Consider the following 17,291-nt stretch of genomic DNA (forward strand, 5'->3'; position numbering starts at 1 on the left):
ATTTAAAAAATTAGAAGATAACCAGGGTATAATTCTGCACCATTTCCACCTCCAGAGTTCTGAATCCCAAAAAGATGCAGATTATGTGATGACTATTATTCTATAATTATCTGTATATATATATATCCATTTTCTCCCTATGGTCCTGCCTTCTCTTCCTTTGAATGGCATGTCTACACCTCTTACTACTTCCAAATGTCCTTCCTTTTTTCCTCTTCTCTCTCTGGGTCCTGATGAAATTGGAGTTTAGAGCACTCTGCTCATCTTTCCCTATCATTTCTCCTCCTCTGGAAGTATGGAGCAAAATGCTTTTTGGGGTGCAAAAGGTGGAAGCTCTCTCTGATTTCCATAATTGCTTCTCTATTAGACATGGGCATTAGAAGGTCGATCGATCCTGTTTCTATCATTCCCTGGTGGAGTAGGGCCCCAGACAATATTTTTAGGCCACCTGCATGTTAGCTATCAAGCTCAAGCAAAAATTACTAAAGCCATGGACATTCTAGGAGCATTCCAAAAATAGACTTCTCAGCTTCTCTCCACCCTGAGATACCTGATCTCATCAGCTCTATGACTACTTTTGGGTTCCTGTTTATTAAACATTTTGTCCTGCTTTCTATCTTACTGCCTTTCGACCACCAAGTTGCAGGTGCTACTATGGGAGCTGGGTGGTGGCGTACCTGGTTATGTCCATGGTACAGTGACCCAGGACTTGGCTTCAGGCCCCCCAGTCCTCACCTTCAGGGGAAAAGCTTTGCAAGTGGTGAAGCAGTGCTGCAGGTCTCTGTCTCTCTTTCTCTGCCTCTCCCTTGCTGTAGATTTCTGGCTGTCTCTAGCCAATAAACAAATAAAGATAATAACAAATGCTACTATCATTCCATCCTGACCTCACCAATGTGACCCAGGACCTCAAATCTCCAGAGCCCTACCCTACTATGGAAAGATAGAAACAGGATGGGAGTATGAACTGACCAGTCAATGTCCATGTTCAGCAAAGAAGCAATTATAGAAGCCAGAAGCTTCGGCACCCCCAAAGAACTTTAGTTCATATTCCCAGTGGGGTAGAAATGATAGGGGAAGATGACCAGAGGGCTCTGAAGTCCAACTCCATCAGGACCCAAAGAGAGAAGAGAAAGAACAGAAGGACATTTGGAAGTAGTAGCAGGTGTAGGTGTGACTTAGAAAGGAAGAGAAGGCAGGACTATAGAAAAAGTGGGCAAGTATATACATAAATATAGATAGTTATAGAAATAATAGTCAGGGCAGAGGATAGATAGCATAATAGTTATGCAAACAGACTCTCATGCCTGAGGCTCCAAGTCCCAGGTTCAATCCCCCACACAACCATAAGCCAGAGCTGAACAGTGTTCTGGTAAAAAAAAAAAAAAGCAGAAGCCCAATCAGAAATAATAGTTAACCCATATCTGTGACGACCTTGAGGGAACTACAGCAGTTTCCAATGGAGGGAATGGAGACATGAACTCCGGTGGTGAGACTGGTGTGGAATGATAGCCCTGTTATCTCATGATTTTGTAAATCAATATGAAATCACTAATAAAAAATAAAAATTGTAACTACTAAATGTTGTACTAAATGTTGAAAGACACCGCAACACAGAAGCCTCTTCCAGTGCAGGGGGGACTGGGCTTGAACTTGAATTAAGAACATAACAAAAAAAGTGCCTTTCCTGGTAAGTTATCTTGCCAGCCTCTATTTTTACATTATATTTAAAGAGCTGAATGCTGTCCACATGCCACCTGTTTACTCAATATTTCTCTAATATCTTCAAACAGTTTTAGCAAATATCTTATTGGGGACCAGGCAGTGGGTTAAGCACACATGGTGTGAAGTGCAAGGACTGCCTCAAGGATCCTGGTTCGAACCGCCAGCTCCTCACCTACAGGGGGTTCGCCTCACAAGCAGTGAAGCAGGTCTGCAGGCATCTCTCTTTCTCTCCCCCTCTGTCTTCCCCTCCTCTCTCCATTTCTTTGTCCTATCCAACAATGACAGCAATAACAACAGTAATAATAACAATGATAAACAACAAGGGCAACAAAAATAGCCTCTAGAAGCAGTGCAGGCACTGAGCCTCAGCAATAACTCTGGAGGCAAAATAAATAAATAAAAATTAAAAAAAATTTAAAAAGAAAATAGCTTGTCTAGAATTAATTTTTTTTGTCTATCAGGAAATTAAGTACATTATCAAACCCTGCCACTATGAGATTAAGAACCTGAACTGATCTGTGTTTACATGGAACCACTGTGCAAATTAAAGATAAGTGGTTTGTCATGACAACTTATGCTTTTGTCCATTAGTCCAACTGGCCCTGTAGCTAGAACTAACTGCACACTCCAAGTAAAATATGGGCGAGAAGAAAGGACAAAAGAGGAGGAACACTGAAGATAAACACTACTGACAATGAAGAAGAATGTGGACTAACAGCAGCTCCTAAACTGCTGGTAGGAGGGTAAATTGACTCAGCCACCTGTCACAACAATTTGGCAATATCCACAGAAGCTGAACCTCTGCATACCTAGTAACCAGCACTGCCATTCCTAAGTACATATCCCAGAAAGTTCCCAACATAGAAATCTGGAAACAAGCCAAGTATTCACAAAAGGAAAATGGCAATATTGTGGTACACTTTTCCAGTACCCAAACCATGGTCACACCCAACATGGAATAACCTTGGGAACACAGTGAGTGGAAAATCAAGGCTTAAAAGACTGCATAGAGCATGGGACTCTTGTTTGATGCATAGTTTATAAAGTGATGGGGAAAAAGGGAGTCAGGCGGTAGTGCAGCGGGTTAAGTGCACGTGGCGCAAAGCGCAAGGACCAGCTAAGGATCCCGGTTCAAGCCCCTGGCTCCCCACCTACAGGGGCATCGCTTCACAGGCGGTGAAGCAGGTCTGTAGGTGTCTATCTTTCTCTCCCTCTCTCTGTCTTCCCCTCTCTCCATTTCTCTCTGTCCTATCCAACAATGACGACAACAATAATAACTACAACAATAAAAAACAACAAGGGCAACAAAAGGGAATAAGTAAATATTAAATAAAAAAAAAAGTGATGGGAAAAAAAAAAAAAACCTTCCACACCTATGGACATCTAATCTTTGATAAAGAGGCCCAAAGTATTAAATGGAAGAAGGAGGCTCTCTTCAATAAATGATGCTGGGAAAACTGGGTTGAAATATGCAGAAGAATGAAACTGAACCACTTTATCTCACCAGAAACAAAAATCAACTCCAAATGGATTAAAGATCTGGATGTTAGACCAGAAACAATCAAATACTTAGAGGAAAACATTGGTAAAACACTTTCCCACCTAAACCTCAAGGACATCTTTGATGAAACAAAACCCAACTGCAAGGAAGACTAAAGCAGAAACAAACAAATGGGACTATATCAAATTGAAAAGCTTCTGCACAGCCAAAGAAACTATCATACAAACAAAGAGACCCCTCACAGAATGGGAGAAGATCTTTACATGCCATACATCAGACAAGAGACTAATCACCAAAATATACAAAGATCTCAGAAAACTTAGCAATAACAACAAAAAAATGACCCCATCCAAAAATGGGCAGAGGATATGAACAGAACATTCACTCCAGAGGAGATCCAAAAGGCCAACAAACATATGAAAAACTGCTCCAGGTCGCTGATTGTCAGAGAAATGCAAATAAAGACAACATTGAGATAGCACCTCACTCCTGTAAGAATGGCATATATCAAAAAGGGACAGCAGTAACAAATACTGGAGAGGATGTGGGGACAGAGGAACCCTTTTGCACTGCTGGTGGGAATGTAAATTGGTCCAGCCTCTGTGGAGAGCAGTCTGGAGAACTCTTACAAGGCTAGACATGGACCTTCCATATGACCCAGTAATTCCTCTCCTGGGGTTATACCTAAGGACTCCATAACACCTAACCAAAAAGATGTGTGTACTGCTATGCTCACAGCAGCACAATTCGTAATAGCTAAAACCTGGAATCAACCCAGGTGCCCAACAACAGATGAGTGGCTGAGAAAGCCGTGGTATATATACACAATGGAATACTACGCAGCTACTAAGAACAATGAACTCAACTTCTCTGACCCATCTTGGTCAGAGCTAGAAGGAATTGTTAAGTGAGCTAAGTCAGAAAGATAAAGATGAGTATGGGATGATCTCACTTATCAAGAGAAGTTGAGAAAGAAGATCAGAAAGGGAAACTAAAAGCAGGATCTGACTAAATTGAAAGTAGGGCACCAAAGTAAAAACCTTGTGGTAAGGGGGAATGGACATGCGGCTTCCTGGGCCGGACCTATTAAATTGTAGTCATACAAATCACTATTTAATTAATATGAGAGGGGGAAAATTGATTGTATGTCTAACAAAGGGACTTTTCAAAGTTAACCCAATTATCAAATAATGTGATGATAACAATAACTATCCATTGTCTTCTTGAACCCTAAGACAGCAGGAACCTCACATTTCCACTATAGAGTCTAAACTTCCCCCAGTCCTGGGACCCTAGGGTAGGGCCCAGTTTCCCATATGCTTCTCCCAATTCTTATCAAATAATATTGCATCTGCTGATCGCAACCTAATCAATGCAATGAGTGCCACCCCAGCATGCTTCACTTCAGACTGTGTCCAGAGACTTCAGGTGTGGAACGACAACCCTTCAGCTTCATCACTCAGGTGAGACCTTTCCTTTCATAGTATTCTCTAATTCCATCCCAGGTGGCTCACTTCCTAACAAAGTCCCAAAACCTAGATATAGACTAGGCTCCAGGAGATAGAGCATATGTTCACACATATCCATAACTAGGGCAAATATATACCTGAAAGCAGTAGTACGCTAGAGTTTGCAGTGAGTACCCCCCCAACACTTCCTCTCCACTATTCCAACCTTTGGGTCCATGATTCTTCAACAATTTGTTTGGCTTTGTATGTTAACTCTCTTTCAGCCACCAGGTTCCAGATGCCATCAGGATGCTGGCCAGGCTTCCCTGGACTGAAGACCCCACCAATGTGTCCTGGAGCTCTGCTTCCCCAGAGACCCACCCTACTAGGGAAAGAGAGAGGCAGACTGGGAGTATGAATCGACCAGTCAATGCCTATGTTCAGCGGGGAAGCAATTATAGAAGCCAAACCTTCCACTTTCTGCAACCCACAGCGACCCTGGGTCCATACTCACAGAGGGATAGAGAATGGGAAAGCTATCAGGGGAGGGGATGGGATATGGAGATTGGGTGGCGGGAACTGTGTGGAGTTGTACCCCTCCCATCCTATGATTTTGTTAATGTCTCCTTTCTTAAATAATAAAAAAAACAACCTTCAAAAAAACAACCAAAAGTAAAGAAGACAGCTTTGACAATAATATAGATGTGATCAAACTATTTTCAGACAGAGAAGAGGAGTAATAGAATAAATTCCAGACAGTAGTTTCATAGGGAAAGAAAGACAGAACGATTGGACAGAGGAAGAGCACATGGATACACAGACACTAGCACCAGTAGGTGGGCCTAATTTGGATGCTGAGTTCCCAGATACATATATGTACTAAGATGAATACATGAATGAATAAGGAAACACAGAAATAAAAGGTCATGCTTGCATCAAGTAAAACTAAGGATTATGATTAACCTGAAAATGGGTATTCAGTGATGAGAATAGTCAAGGACTAGGAAGGCTGACAGTCAGAAACAGACTCTGTCAGCCACATGACTTAACAAATGCATATATCAAGGTACTGGTGAAGATAAACGGCTATTGTTCATACCTATTCTCAATCCAAGGTGAAGGCAATGAGTTTCTGTTTCTTTCTGGTTCTCTGCTCTACCTTCCACTGGGAATCAGAGTAGCTTTTACACCACCAGATACATGTAGCCTGGTCGGGATATTATTCTGAATTAGAAGTGACTGCAGTTCCATTCCGAATCCATGGTGCTAAAGACCTACACTGGGACCATGGAACAAAGCTGATAAAACAAGATTCATGCTAACGCTGCACAGCAGAGTTTTTCTGATCAGCGTTGTCCTCCACCCAGCCTGGTTATGTACCAAGAACCTAGGGTGAAGTATTTTTGGTGTCTGTTTTAATTAAAAATACAAAAAATGTATAAGGGAGGATAAAAGATATTTATAGTTAGGTCTCTAAATCAGGGTGAGGGCCAGAAAAATGCCTTTTAGAAGATTTCTCCTTCAAATTTAGGGCTGGGCACCATTGATAATGTTGTTTTCTACAGTCTAGTTAACTTCCCTAAGAGAGGATGGAAAAAAATACATCATGAATATTTATTATTACTTTAAAAAGCAGAAACTTCTGCTAAAACTAAGAGGTTTCTTTGGAATAGAGGCGTGAAAGATCTGAACGGAGCCAAGCATCATAGCACTGCTCCACTAAGTCACACTGCAGAAGCATAAAAGGGCCATGGCATACCTCATGATACCATATGATGCAGAAGCATCATAAAGGGCCATGACATACCTCATGGAAAGCTGCAGTGGACCCAGGCATGATAAGCAAAATCCCAGGCTAGAGAGGTATCACAATAAATCAGAGCACAAGGATTTTCATGCTTAAGGCCCCAGGAGCCCAAGGTTCAATTCCCAGCACCACTGTAAGAAGTAAGTGGTTCTCTGGCCTCTCTCATATTTAGTAAGTAGGCAAATCTTAATTGATCCAAAAGGCTAACAAACATATGAAAAATTGTACCAGGTCACTGATTATTGAGATACCACCTCACCCCTGTGAGAATGGCATACATCAAAAAGGACAGCAGCAACAAATACTGGAGAGGATGTGGGGACAGAGGAACCCTTCTGCCCTGCTGATGGGATTGTATATTGGTCCAATCTCTGTGGATAGCAGTCTGGAGAACTCTCACAAGGCTAGATGTGGACCTTCCATATGACCCAGTAATTCCTCTCCTGGGGATATACCTCAAGGACTCCATAATATCCAACCAAAAAGATATGTTTACACCTATGTTCATAGCAGCACAATTCATAATAACTAAAACCTGGAAGCAACCCAGGTGCCCAACAACAGATGAGTGGCTGAGAAAGCTGTGGTATATATACACAATGGAATACTACGCAGCTATTAAGAACAATGAACCCACCTTCTCTGACCCATCTTGGATGGAGCTAGAAGAAATTATATTAAGTGAGCTAAGTCAGAAAGATAAAGATGAATATGGGATGATCACACTCATCAACAAAAGTTGAGAAAGAAGATCAGAAAGGGAAACTAAAAGCAGGATTTGACTGAATTTGAAGTAGGGCACCAAAGTAAAAACCCTGGGGTGTGGATGAGAGTGGATGTTTGGCTTCCCAGGGCAGGGGGCGGGGATGGGATGGGACACAGTCTTTTGGTGGTGGGAATGGTGCTTATGTATACTCCTATTAATTTGTAGTCATATAAATCACTACTTAATTAATATGAGAGGGGAAAATTGATTATATGTCTTAAACTTTTAAAAACATATACTGAGTCTTTTTAATACATAGGCTGAGTCTTTGATATGTTGATGCTCTCAAAAGCCTAGACCAGGGAGAACAGAAGCAGCCAGTGGCACAGCTATATACAAATAATGTCAAAGGACATAAATTATGGTGATGTTGTTGTATGATACAGCAAATCATAACAAAGGGATTTTTCAAAGTTAACCCAATTGTCAAATAATGTGATTATAGCAATAACTATCTATTGTCTTCTTAACCCTAAGACAGCAGGAACTTCCCACTTTCTCTACAGAGCCTATCTTTCCCCCAGTCCTGGAACCTCTAGGGCGGGGTGCACTTTCCTGCATGCTTCTCTCAGTTCATATCTAATGATATCACATCCATTGATCCCAACCTAATCAACGCAACAAGTACCACCTCAGCATGCTTCACTTCAGACTGTGTCCAGAGACAGGCACGGAATGTCAACCCTTCAGCCTCATTACTCAGGTGAGATCTTTCCTTTCATAGTATTCTCTAATTCCATTCCAGATGGTTTACTTCCTAACAAAGTCCCAAAACATAGATACAGAGAAGGTCCCCTGAGATAGAGCATATGTTCACATGTATTCATAAATTAGGGCAAAATATATACCTGAAAGCAAAAGTACACAATAGTCTACAGTGAGTCAGTATAAAGTTCCTAATGAAATATTATCTAATTAGACTTAGATACCCTCCTCACCTACTTCCTATTAGTTTTCTCACTCACTCCAAAGCTAACCTCATCAAAGCAAGGACTGCAAAAGCTGAATAAGGTCAAGAGACTGGCATACTTTAACGATGACTCTTTAGTCACTATCAGGCCACCCCATCAGCTGGGGCCCTATTTGGAGAGTCCTGAGATTCCCGAACAGACACGATGGGCCTAGACCTCAAATAAAACCCTTTCATCTTGTAACCAGTCATTTCTATCCGGAACAACAAAATAGACCCCTTTGTGGGCCACCCCCCATAGGACTTTGCCCTCAACTTGGATCAACAACCATAGAGAATGTTCCATCCTCTGATAGGAGGCTGGACAACATACTCTAAGCTACACCTGAGGAAGATGGGTCCTGATATTGGGGCAGCTTGGAATGTTCCTACTCATGACCACAGCCATGGCCAGTGAGCCGCTATGTTCCATCGCTGGGGAGCCAGAGACGACCCGAACTGCCCCTGTGGCTACAGACAGACTATGACCCACATAGTCAACAACTGCCACCTCTCCAGATTCAAAGGAGGTCTCGAAACTTTACATCAGGCTCAACCTGATGCTGTTGACTGGCTACGGAAGAAGGGCAAACACTAGAAGAAGAAGAATGACCACAGAATGTGAGCTCAGATCTACAGGGATGCAGAGGTCACATAGGCTCCTAAGCTGAATATGGGCCCTAGACCAAATCAAATAGATGGGGTTTATAGTCAACAATATTTATACACCTTTCCCATTTTAGGGAGCTACTCTCTTCCCTGATCCAGCTTTCTGTTCCTTTTCCAGCCATGACATCATCTCCCCAGACAATAACTTGGATCCACCTGTATATCAGATTTCAGACTCTGGGGAAAAAAAAAAAAGAAACTAGTATAGCCACAGGCCCTTTGGAATATAACTAAAATATACCTACTAGCTATCTACAAAATGGAGACCCCCTCCAACTCTTCATCTGCACTATTACAGCCTTTAATCTTCATTACAGATTTAATCTTCATTACAGATTTAATCTTCATTACAGCCTTCATCTGCACTATTACAGCCTTTAAGTTCATGATTGATCAACAATTTGTTTGGCTTTGTATGTTAACTTTCTTTTCAGCCACCAGGTTCCAGATGCTAGCAGGATGCCAACCAGACTTCCCTGGACAGACAACCCCACCAATGTGTCCTGGAGCTCTGATTCCCCAGAGCCCTTCCCCACTAGGAAAAGACAGAGGCAGGCTGGGAGTATGGATCGACTTGTCAATGCCCATGTTCAGCAGGGAAGCAATTACAGAAGCCAGACCTTCCACCTTCTACATCCCTCAGTGACCTTGGGTCCATGCTCCCAGAGGGAAGAATAGGAAAGCTGTCAGGGGAGGGGATGAGATACAGAGATCTGGTGGTGGGAACTGTGTGTAGTTGTACCCCTCTTATCCTATGGTTTTGCCAATGTTTCCTTTTTATAAATAAATAAATTTAAAAAAAGAGGGGTGGGGAAAGCACTACACAGAAATGTAAATCAACTAAAATGCCCAAAGGTGCAGACTCACTAGATGAAAAGGCTTCTGTTTCACAGATCTGTGGTTCTTGGCACCTGGTGTTTACTTCTGCTAAGTAGCCCTGGGATAAATCACCCCACATCCACAGGCTTGCTTTTGTTTACTATTACATCTAGCTTCCCTTCCGGTCAGTGCTATTATTACTTACTTCTTTATAATTATTCAAATTTGTCTTTGCCCTTCTCACTACTTCCATTTACTCCTAGAACACAATTCATATTCACGTCTCTGATAAGAATGGAAACTAGGGATTGCAAATCTCTAGACTGGAACAGGGAGGTAGCATGGCAGTTGTGCATTAGACTTTCATGACAGAGGCTTCCAGGTTTCAAAGTCCCAGGTTCAATCCCTGGTACCACCACAAACCAAAGCTGAACAGTACTGTTTTCTCTCTCCCTCTCTCATATAAAATATGTAAATCTTTAAAAACTGTCTAGTATTGCCTTAAGATCATGTGACATTTACTTCTCTTATAAAAAATATTATTCATTTTTTATTTATTTATATTTATTATTTATTCAAGATGAAAGGGAGCGATAGACCTATAGTACTGCTTCACTGCTCAGGAAGCTTTTCCCCTGCAGGTGGGGACCAGGGACTTGAACCCAGGTCCATATACATTGTAACATGTGTATTTAACTGTGTGCCTCACTATCTGGCCCCAAAACTGACTTTTTTTCTCATTTTGTTGCCCTTGTTGTTATAGTATTATTGCCATTGATGTTGTTGTCATTGTTGGATAGGACAGAGAGAAATGGAGAGAGGAGGGGAAGACAGAGTGGGGGAGAGAATGATAGACACCTGCAGACTTCCTTCACTGCCTGTGAAGCGACTCCCCTGCAGGTGGGGAGCTGGGGGCTAGAACCGGGATCCTTATGCACATCCTTGCACTTTGCACCATGTGTGCTTAACCTGCTGCACTACCACCCGGTCCGTCAAAACTGACCTGTAAGTGCACACTATACTGGCTACAGAATGCCTTGTACTGGTCAGGAGGGACCTGGAAATGTCATCCTCCAGGGTGGTATAGGATGACATGACAGAATTCTTGTATACAGTGGTAGAAAATGACTGAGCATCAAGACAAGGGGTAGATCTGAACTATCTTGATTTATTATTATTATCATCTTTTAAATTTTTTTTGATATTTATTTATTTCCTTTTGTTGCCCTTATTGTTTTATTGTTGTAGCTATTATTGTTGTTGTTATTGATGTCATTGTTGGACAGGACAGAGAGGAATGGAGAGAGGAGGGAAAGACTGAGAGGGGGAGAGAAAGACACCTGCAGACCTGCTTCACCGCTTATGAAGTGACTTCCCTGCAGGTGGGGAGCCGGGGCTCGTACCGGGATCCTTGAGCCGGTCCTTGAGCTGGTCCTTGCACTTTGCGCCATGTGTGCTTAACCTGCTGCGCTACCACCCGGCTCCCAATTTATTATTATTTTTAATTAGAATGATCTTATCTTTGCTGGGCTATTATTCACCACCAAAACAGTTTCTCAAAATCACTGAAAATAAAAGTTATACTTTCTGGTGCTTAGCCAAATTGTCTTAACAGGTCTTTATTTTGCAGAGGGAATGAATAATAAATACAACTTAACAAACCTGCTTATTTTCTTTTTCCAGAGCTTCTAGAAAGTACTGTGTAAACACCTGAATAGCAGCTCGTATTTCTCGGGCGCCATCGGTTTCCAGAAGTGTGTACCTGAGCAATGCAGAGTCAGATCACAAGAATATGCAGTGATTCAAGTGACAAACATATGAACCTGAATTGTAAGGGGAGAATGGAAACATTTGTTTTGACCACAGGCTTCGGTGGTATCTCATCAGATTTCATTCTTGTGTGAAACAGAGAAATTTGTTACTCTTTCTTCTAAATGCTTTGAAATTGCAATATGTTTCCTCTCTTTTAAAATACCCAAGCACTGCTTATCATTTCCACATAAGCCCAAATACTATTTATAAATATTTATATGCTGTATGCTGGAACATGTAATATTAACAGACCTTTTGCTTTTGCAAGTAGAGAAAGAGCTGCCCCTAGGGGAAAAAGGTCTAGGTCAAACCCACCCACCAAGGTGGTAGAGGCTTGGTTTCCACATATTACAATGCAATTAATGTTTCTTTGCATTTATTTAAACAAAAACAACAAAATCATCATATCTGTTGCTGATTTAAGCTAAAAATAGCCGTCAGATGGCTTATTTTTGCGCTCATTTAGTAAAGTTGATCTGTTTCAAGACCAACCAGAAGTGTCCTGTTGGGTTATGTTGGATAATTCCCCTTTCTCATGTCTGCAGTCTGCTGAGGGCAAGGAGGAGCCTGTGGAGAGAAGATGATCACCCTGGCAGCAACAGAGTCCATGCTTTCCTATTCTTTATCCCTCAGGCATGCAAGTCCTAGAATCTAATGCTTAGATATCTCCTAAGTCTCTAAGCTGGCATTCTGAAGACACAGCTCTCCTCTCAAAAGACCCTGGCATACAGCGGGGAAGCAATTACAGAAGCCAGACCTTCAACCTTCTGCATTCCACAATGATCTTGGATCCATACTCCCAGAAGGTTAAAGAATAGGAAAGCTATCAGTGGAAGGGATGATATACAGAGGTCTGGTGGTGGGAACTGTGCGAAGCTGTACCCCTCTTATCCTATGGTTTTGTCAATGTTTCCTTTTCATAAATAAAAAATTTTTAAAAAGAAAGAAAGAAAAAAAAGAAAAACAAACAAAAAAGGAGTTGGGCGGTTGCATAGCGGGTTAAGCGCACATGGCTCAAAGTGCAAGGACAGGTGTTAAGGATCCCGGTTCGAGTACCCGGTTCCCCCCCTTCAGGGGAGTCCCTTCACAGGTGGTGAAGCAGGTCTGCAGGTGTCTGTCTTTCTCTCCCCGTCTCTGTCTTCCCCTCCTCTTTCCATTTCCCTCTGTCCTATCCAACAATGACGACATCAATAACAGTAATAACTACAACAATAAAACAACAAGGGCAACAAAAGGGAATAAATAAATATTTTAAAAAATTTAAAAAAAGACCCAGTCTCCTACTAACTGCCAGTCATAACTCAACCTAGTGTCCAGTGGTCTCTTCCGCTCTAAATCCAAGGCATTTCTCTCCTTTTCTTTTTTCTTTTTTGCCTCCAGGGTTATTGCTGGGGCTCTGGGCCTGCACCATGAATTCACTGCTTCTGGAGGCTATTTTTATAATATTTATTTATTTATTTTCCCTTTTGTTGCCCTTGTTGTTTTTCATTGTTGTTGTAGTTATTGTTGTTATTGATGTCACTGTTAGATAGGACAGAGAGAAATGGAGAGAGGTGGGGAAGAGACAGGGGGGAGAGAAAGATAGATACCTGCAGACCTACTTCATCACCTGTGAAGCCACTCGCCTGCAGGTGGGGAGCCGGGGCTCAAATCGGGATCCTTACACCGCAGGACATTGCACTTTGTGCCATGTGCGCTTAACCCGTTGTGCTACCTCCTGACCCCCAAGGCATTTCTTAAGAACCAGTCATGAAATCTCCCTCTTCACCTCACTGTGGATGGAGCTTGAAGGAATCATGTTAGGTGAGATAAGCCAGAAGAGGGATGAATATGGGGTGACCTTACTCATGAAAAGAAATTAATAAACAAGAACAGAAAAAAAGGAAACAAAGAAAACTAGTTTAGTGTACTGCACCAAAGCAAAGGATTCTGTGGAAAGAGGGAAAGGAGAGGGGTGGGGACGGGTGGATTGGGGGTACGTGGGGGGGGGGGGGTGGTCCTGGTGTATGATGATAGTTCAAGTTTGAGGGTGAGAGTGTTTCACAGACACCTATCTTGGTTAGATGAGAAATTGTGCCCTTGTGCCAACAATTGCATTATAAACCATTAACCTACAAATAAAAAAAAAAAATTAAGAAAATAGGGAGTCGGGCAGTAGTGTAGCGGGTTAAGTGTATGTGGCGCTAAGCGCAAGGACTGGCTAAGGATCCCAGTGGGAGCTCCAGCTCTCCACCTGGGGAGTCGCTTCACAAGCAGTGAAGCAGGTCTGCAGGTGTCTTTCTCTCCCCCTCTGTCTTCCCCTCTTCTCTCCATTTCTCTCTGTCCTGTCTAACAATGACAACATCAGTAACAACAATAACTACAACAACAACAAAAAAGACAACAAAAGGGAAAATAAATATAAAAAAATTTTAAAAATTAAGAAAATAAAAGCAGTCATGCTTTCAAAACAAAAATGTCATAAGCGTGTGGTAAGACAACGTGTCTAGTTGGCGTTTACCTATCAGAAAAGCTCTGTTAGGAGTGGCAGTGTATGGCATTATTTATTTTTCTTGATTTTTCCTTAGCTTTACAATCTTTTTTAAAATGATTGGTCAGCCCTCATGTGGTGAAGGGAGTATATTGCTACCTTTTCTTTTGAGGTCAGCAAAATTCATTACAAAATCCTACATGAATATTTAACATCTAATTCAATTCTCCTTTTCTACAATTATTATTAAAACTTGAAAAGGTCAAAAGAAAAAAAAAAAACTTAGTGCCTAGGCAATAGTTTTCAAATATACGCTGCCATCTGGGTTTTACTAAAATTTAGCTCAGCAGGGCAAGAAGGAATCAGAAACTCGTAATTTCCCCAAGGTACAGTCAGATACTATAATTTTTAATTCATATTTATTAAGTGACTATTTTTTAGATCAGTTTCTAGCACAACATTTACCTGAACATTTCATCCACCATTCTGAATATGGCAGGGTGGCAGGCTGCTTCAGGCTGTAAAGCAAAGGAGAAAGTATAACAGACAAGTATTTCATCAATAACAATTTGTTGTTACCAGGCAAATGAGCTGCCTGGAATTGTTGGTGTCAATAAAATGGACATACTGCTTTGGGTTAGAAAAAAGAACGGAGGGCGGAGGGGGTAGATAGCACAATGGTTATGCAAACAGACTCTCATGCCTGAGGCTCCAAAGTCTCAGGTTCAATCCCCCCACACCACCATAAGCTAGAGCTGAACAGTGCTCTGGTTAAAAAGTAAAATAAAAGATAAAAAAGAAAAGAAGAGAAAAAAGAACCGAAGACCAAGGAAAATGACTTAGTTCTGGCCAACCTCTGCTTTCAACTTTATAAAATAAGTCAAATAAATCTCTAGACACACACACACTTAAACAAGCATGTGTGAGTGTATGGGGGGAGGGGAGATAGGGATGCAGGGGGAGAGAAGAAGCATCTATAGTTGAAGAGGTGCCTCAGCGAGCAGAGTGCAGAACTTGTGTACGGCAGACCTTTGGTTCAAACCCCTTCCCCCCACTGCACATATGGCCAATGGTAGTCAGTTTTCTCCTCCCTTTTTCTCTCCTATGTACAAATGCAAACAGTGGTTGTCATGGGGGAGGGAGGAGGGAGGCAAGATTCATTTTCTTGAATTTCCTGCAGGATTCGTATTTTCTATAATAAGCCAGATTTTAAAAATCCAGACTGAGTCAATCAATATTAAAAAATAAATAAATAGTGGTCCAAGAGGTGGCGCAGTGGATAAAGCATTGACTCTCAAGTGTGAGGTCCTGAGTTCAATCCCTGGCAGCACATGGACCACAGCGATATCTGGTTCTTTCTCTCTCCTCCTATCTTTCTCATTAATAAATGAATAAAATCTTTAAAAATAAATAAATAAATAAATAAAAGTTGAAGGGCTGGGTGGTGATGCATCTGGTTGAACACACATTACAATATGCAAGGACCTGGGTTCAAGCCCTTAGTCCCCAACTGCAGGGGGAAAACTGCAGTGGTAAAGCAGTATTGCAGGTGTCTCTCTGTCTCTTTCACTCTCTGTCACCCTCTTCCTTCTCAATTTCTGGCCATTTTTATCCAATAACAATAGTGGAAAAAAAATGAAAAAGAAAAAAATTAAAAGTCCCTTTTACCAGCATGCTAATGTAAAGACAAAGAATCCTGCCTGTGTTTCTAGCATTACTTACCCACTAACATGTTCTGGCTTCTTTATATATCCTAGAAGTGCCTTAAAGTCAGATCTAAGTCTGCTATCTTTTCTTTTCTGCTTATTAAATAATACATATTTGGTAGTCTAGGAGTATTATTGAAGAAAGAAGTGACAATGACCATGTTTGGAATAAATATCTTATCTAAATATACAACAATTTTGTAGTTTATGCTACTGAGGATAAAAGGAGGGTCAATGAAAAATGGTAAAGCCATTATGGTCTTGAATGATGAACATTTCTGTGCTAGGTTTTAGTGGTCTACATCTGAAGAAGCAGGCCCATGGAAGCCCCAGTTGGTCCTGTGGTTTGGCTGGTGCTTCTGTGGGTCTGAACATGTTTGAAAGAAAAATATGTTAGGTCAGGAAGAGATTAAGTCACATGAAAACACCATAGATGTTCGACAACAGACATTGTACAACAACATCCATAGTGTTAGTGGATTCAGTTTTAGAAGTAATCTCTTTTTAAGACAGCTCACTGGATAAAGAAGTTATGGGACATATATTCAACAGGATATTACTCTGTAGTTAAAAAGAAAAACAAAAATCAGATTGCATCTTTGTGGACAGAACCATAAGTGATGACGCTGAGTAAGAGACAACTACTGTATGGTGCTGCTCAAAAGGGAAGGACAGTTATCTTCAGGAAATGAATATTCAAAGAAAAAAAAAAGTAACCTAATCATCTTTTAGGATTTTGTGAGAACTATGATGGATATGGGGGGGGGGGGTTGAGGAGAGGCACAGAACTTTGGGGTGAATGATTTACACCATAATGGGTGTGAAACTAAACCTCTGAAATCCTACAATTTTGCAAACGATGGTTAAATCACTACTACCATTTCTTTTTAATTTCTTTTGAGTCATACCATACTTTATGTGACTAATTTCAGGAGATGCTTTGTCATAGTTCCATCACAAAGGAAAACAAAATAAAATAGATCTGCTGTGCCTCTCAAGTTTTTGGTACCAAGCTGAAGAAAGAATTGTGGCTACCTCCATAGTCTTTTCTCACTCTGGGATCTCTCTGCTCTGGTGTTTGGAGTTCTAACATTGAATGTGTGCCATCTAGTGCCCATAGGCTGCTACTGCTGGCAGCCGCAAAGGCTCTAGGCAAGAGCATCACCACTTATTCAAATGATGAACTAGCTTTCTCTTAATTATTTGAAGGGACTTCAATTAACTGTGATTTCCAAGTGACAAATCTCTACTCTTAAGCAGAGTAATATAGGCTCACTAATATTTCACTTATGTTCTTTTTATAATCTAAAGAAGCCAACTAAAAACTCTCATGGATAAAGTAATTATATACTCAAAAATCAGAACCATGGTTCAACAGAAGAGTAGAAGGTTATTTCTTGGCACTGATCTTAGGCAATTCAGTGAATTTCCATGCTTCTCAATCTCAATGCAAATAATAACAATTATTAAGAGGTCACTGGATAATTGCCCAGAAAACAGAAAAGTTTCTGTGTTCATAATGGGGGGGGGGGGGAAGGGAAATCAAACAAGGAAAAGCAAACTGAAAATACTGAAAAAATGTGATTCATCAAATTTGCCGGAACAATTTCTCAAAGTTTCAC

At 41.2% G+C, this 17,291-nt stretch overlaps 1 protein-coding gene across 2 annotated transcripts in view; it reads right to left on the minus strand.

Annotated features, from left to right (window-relative positions):
- FANCC (FA complementation group C) overlaps positions 1–17,291 on the minus strand; it is a 192,669-nt gene that overhangs the window by 23,452 nt on the left and 151,926 nt on the right. For both annotated transcript variants that reach the window (XM_007539871.3, XM_060200477.1), the window contains exons 9-10: positions 14,429–14,481; positions 11,344–11,443 (exon numbers count right to left, since the gene is read on the minus strand). In XM_007539871.3, the coding sequence (XP_007539933.1) occupies positions 11,344–11,443; positions 14,429–14,481 (153 nt within the window). The remainder of the gene's footprint in view (positions 1–11,343; positions 11,444–14,428; positions 14,482–17,291) is intronic.

This window comes from Erinaceus europaeus, chromosome 10, assembly GCF_950295315.1.
Source record: "Erinaceus europaeus chromosome 10, mEriEur2.1, whole genome shotgun sequence".
NCBI classification, from domain to species: Eukaryota; Metazoa; Chordata; class Mammalia; order Eulipotyphla; family Erinaceidae; genus Erinaceus; species Erinaceus europaeus.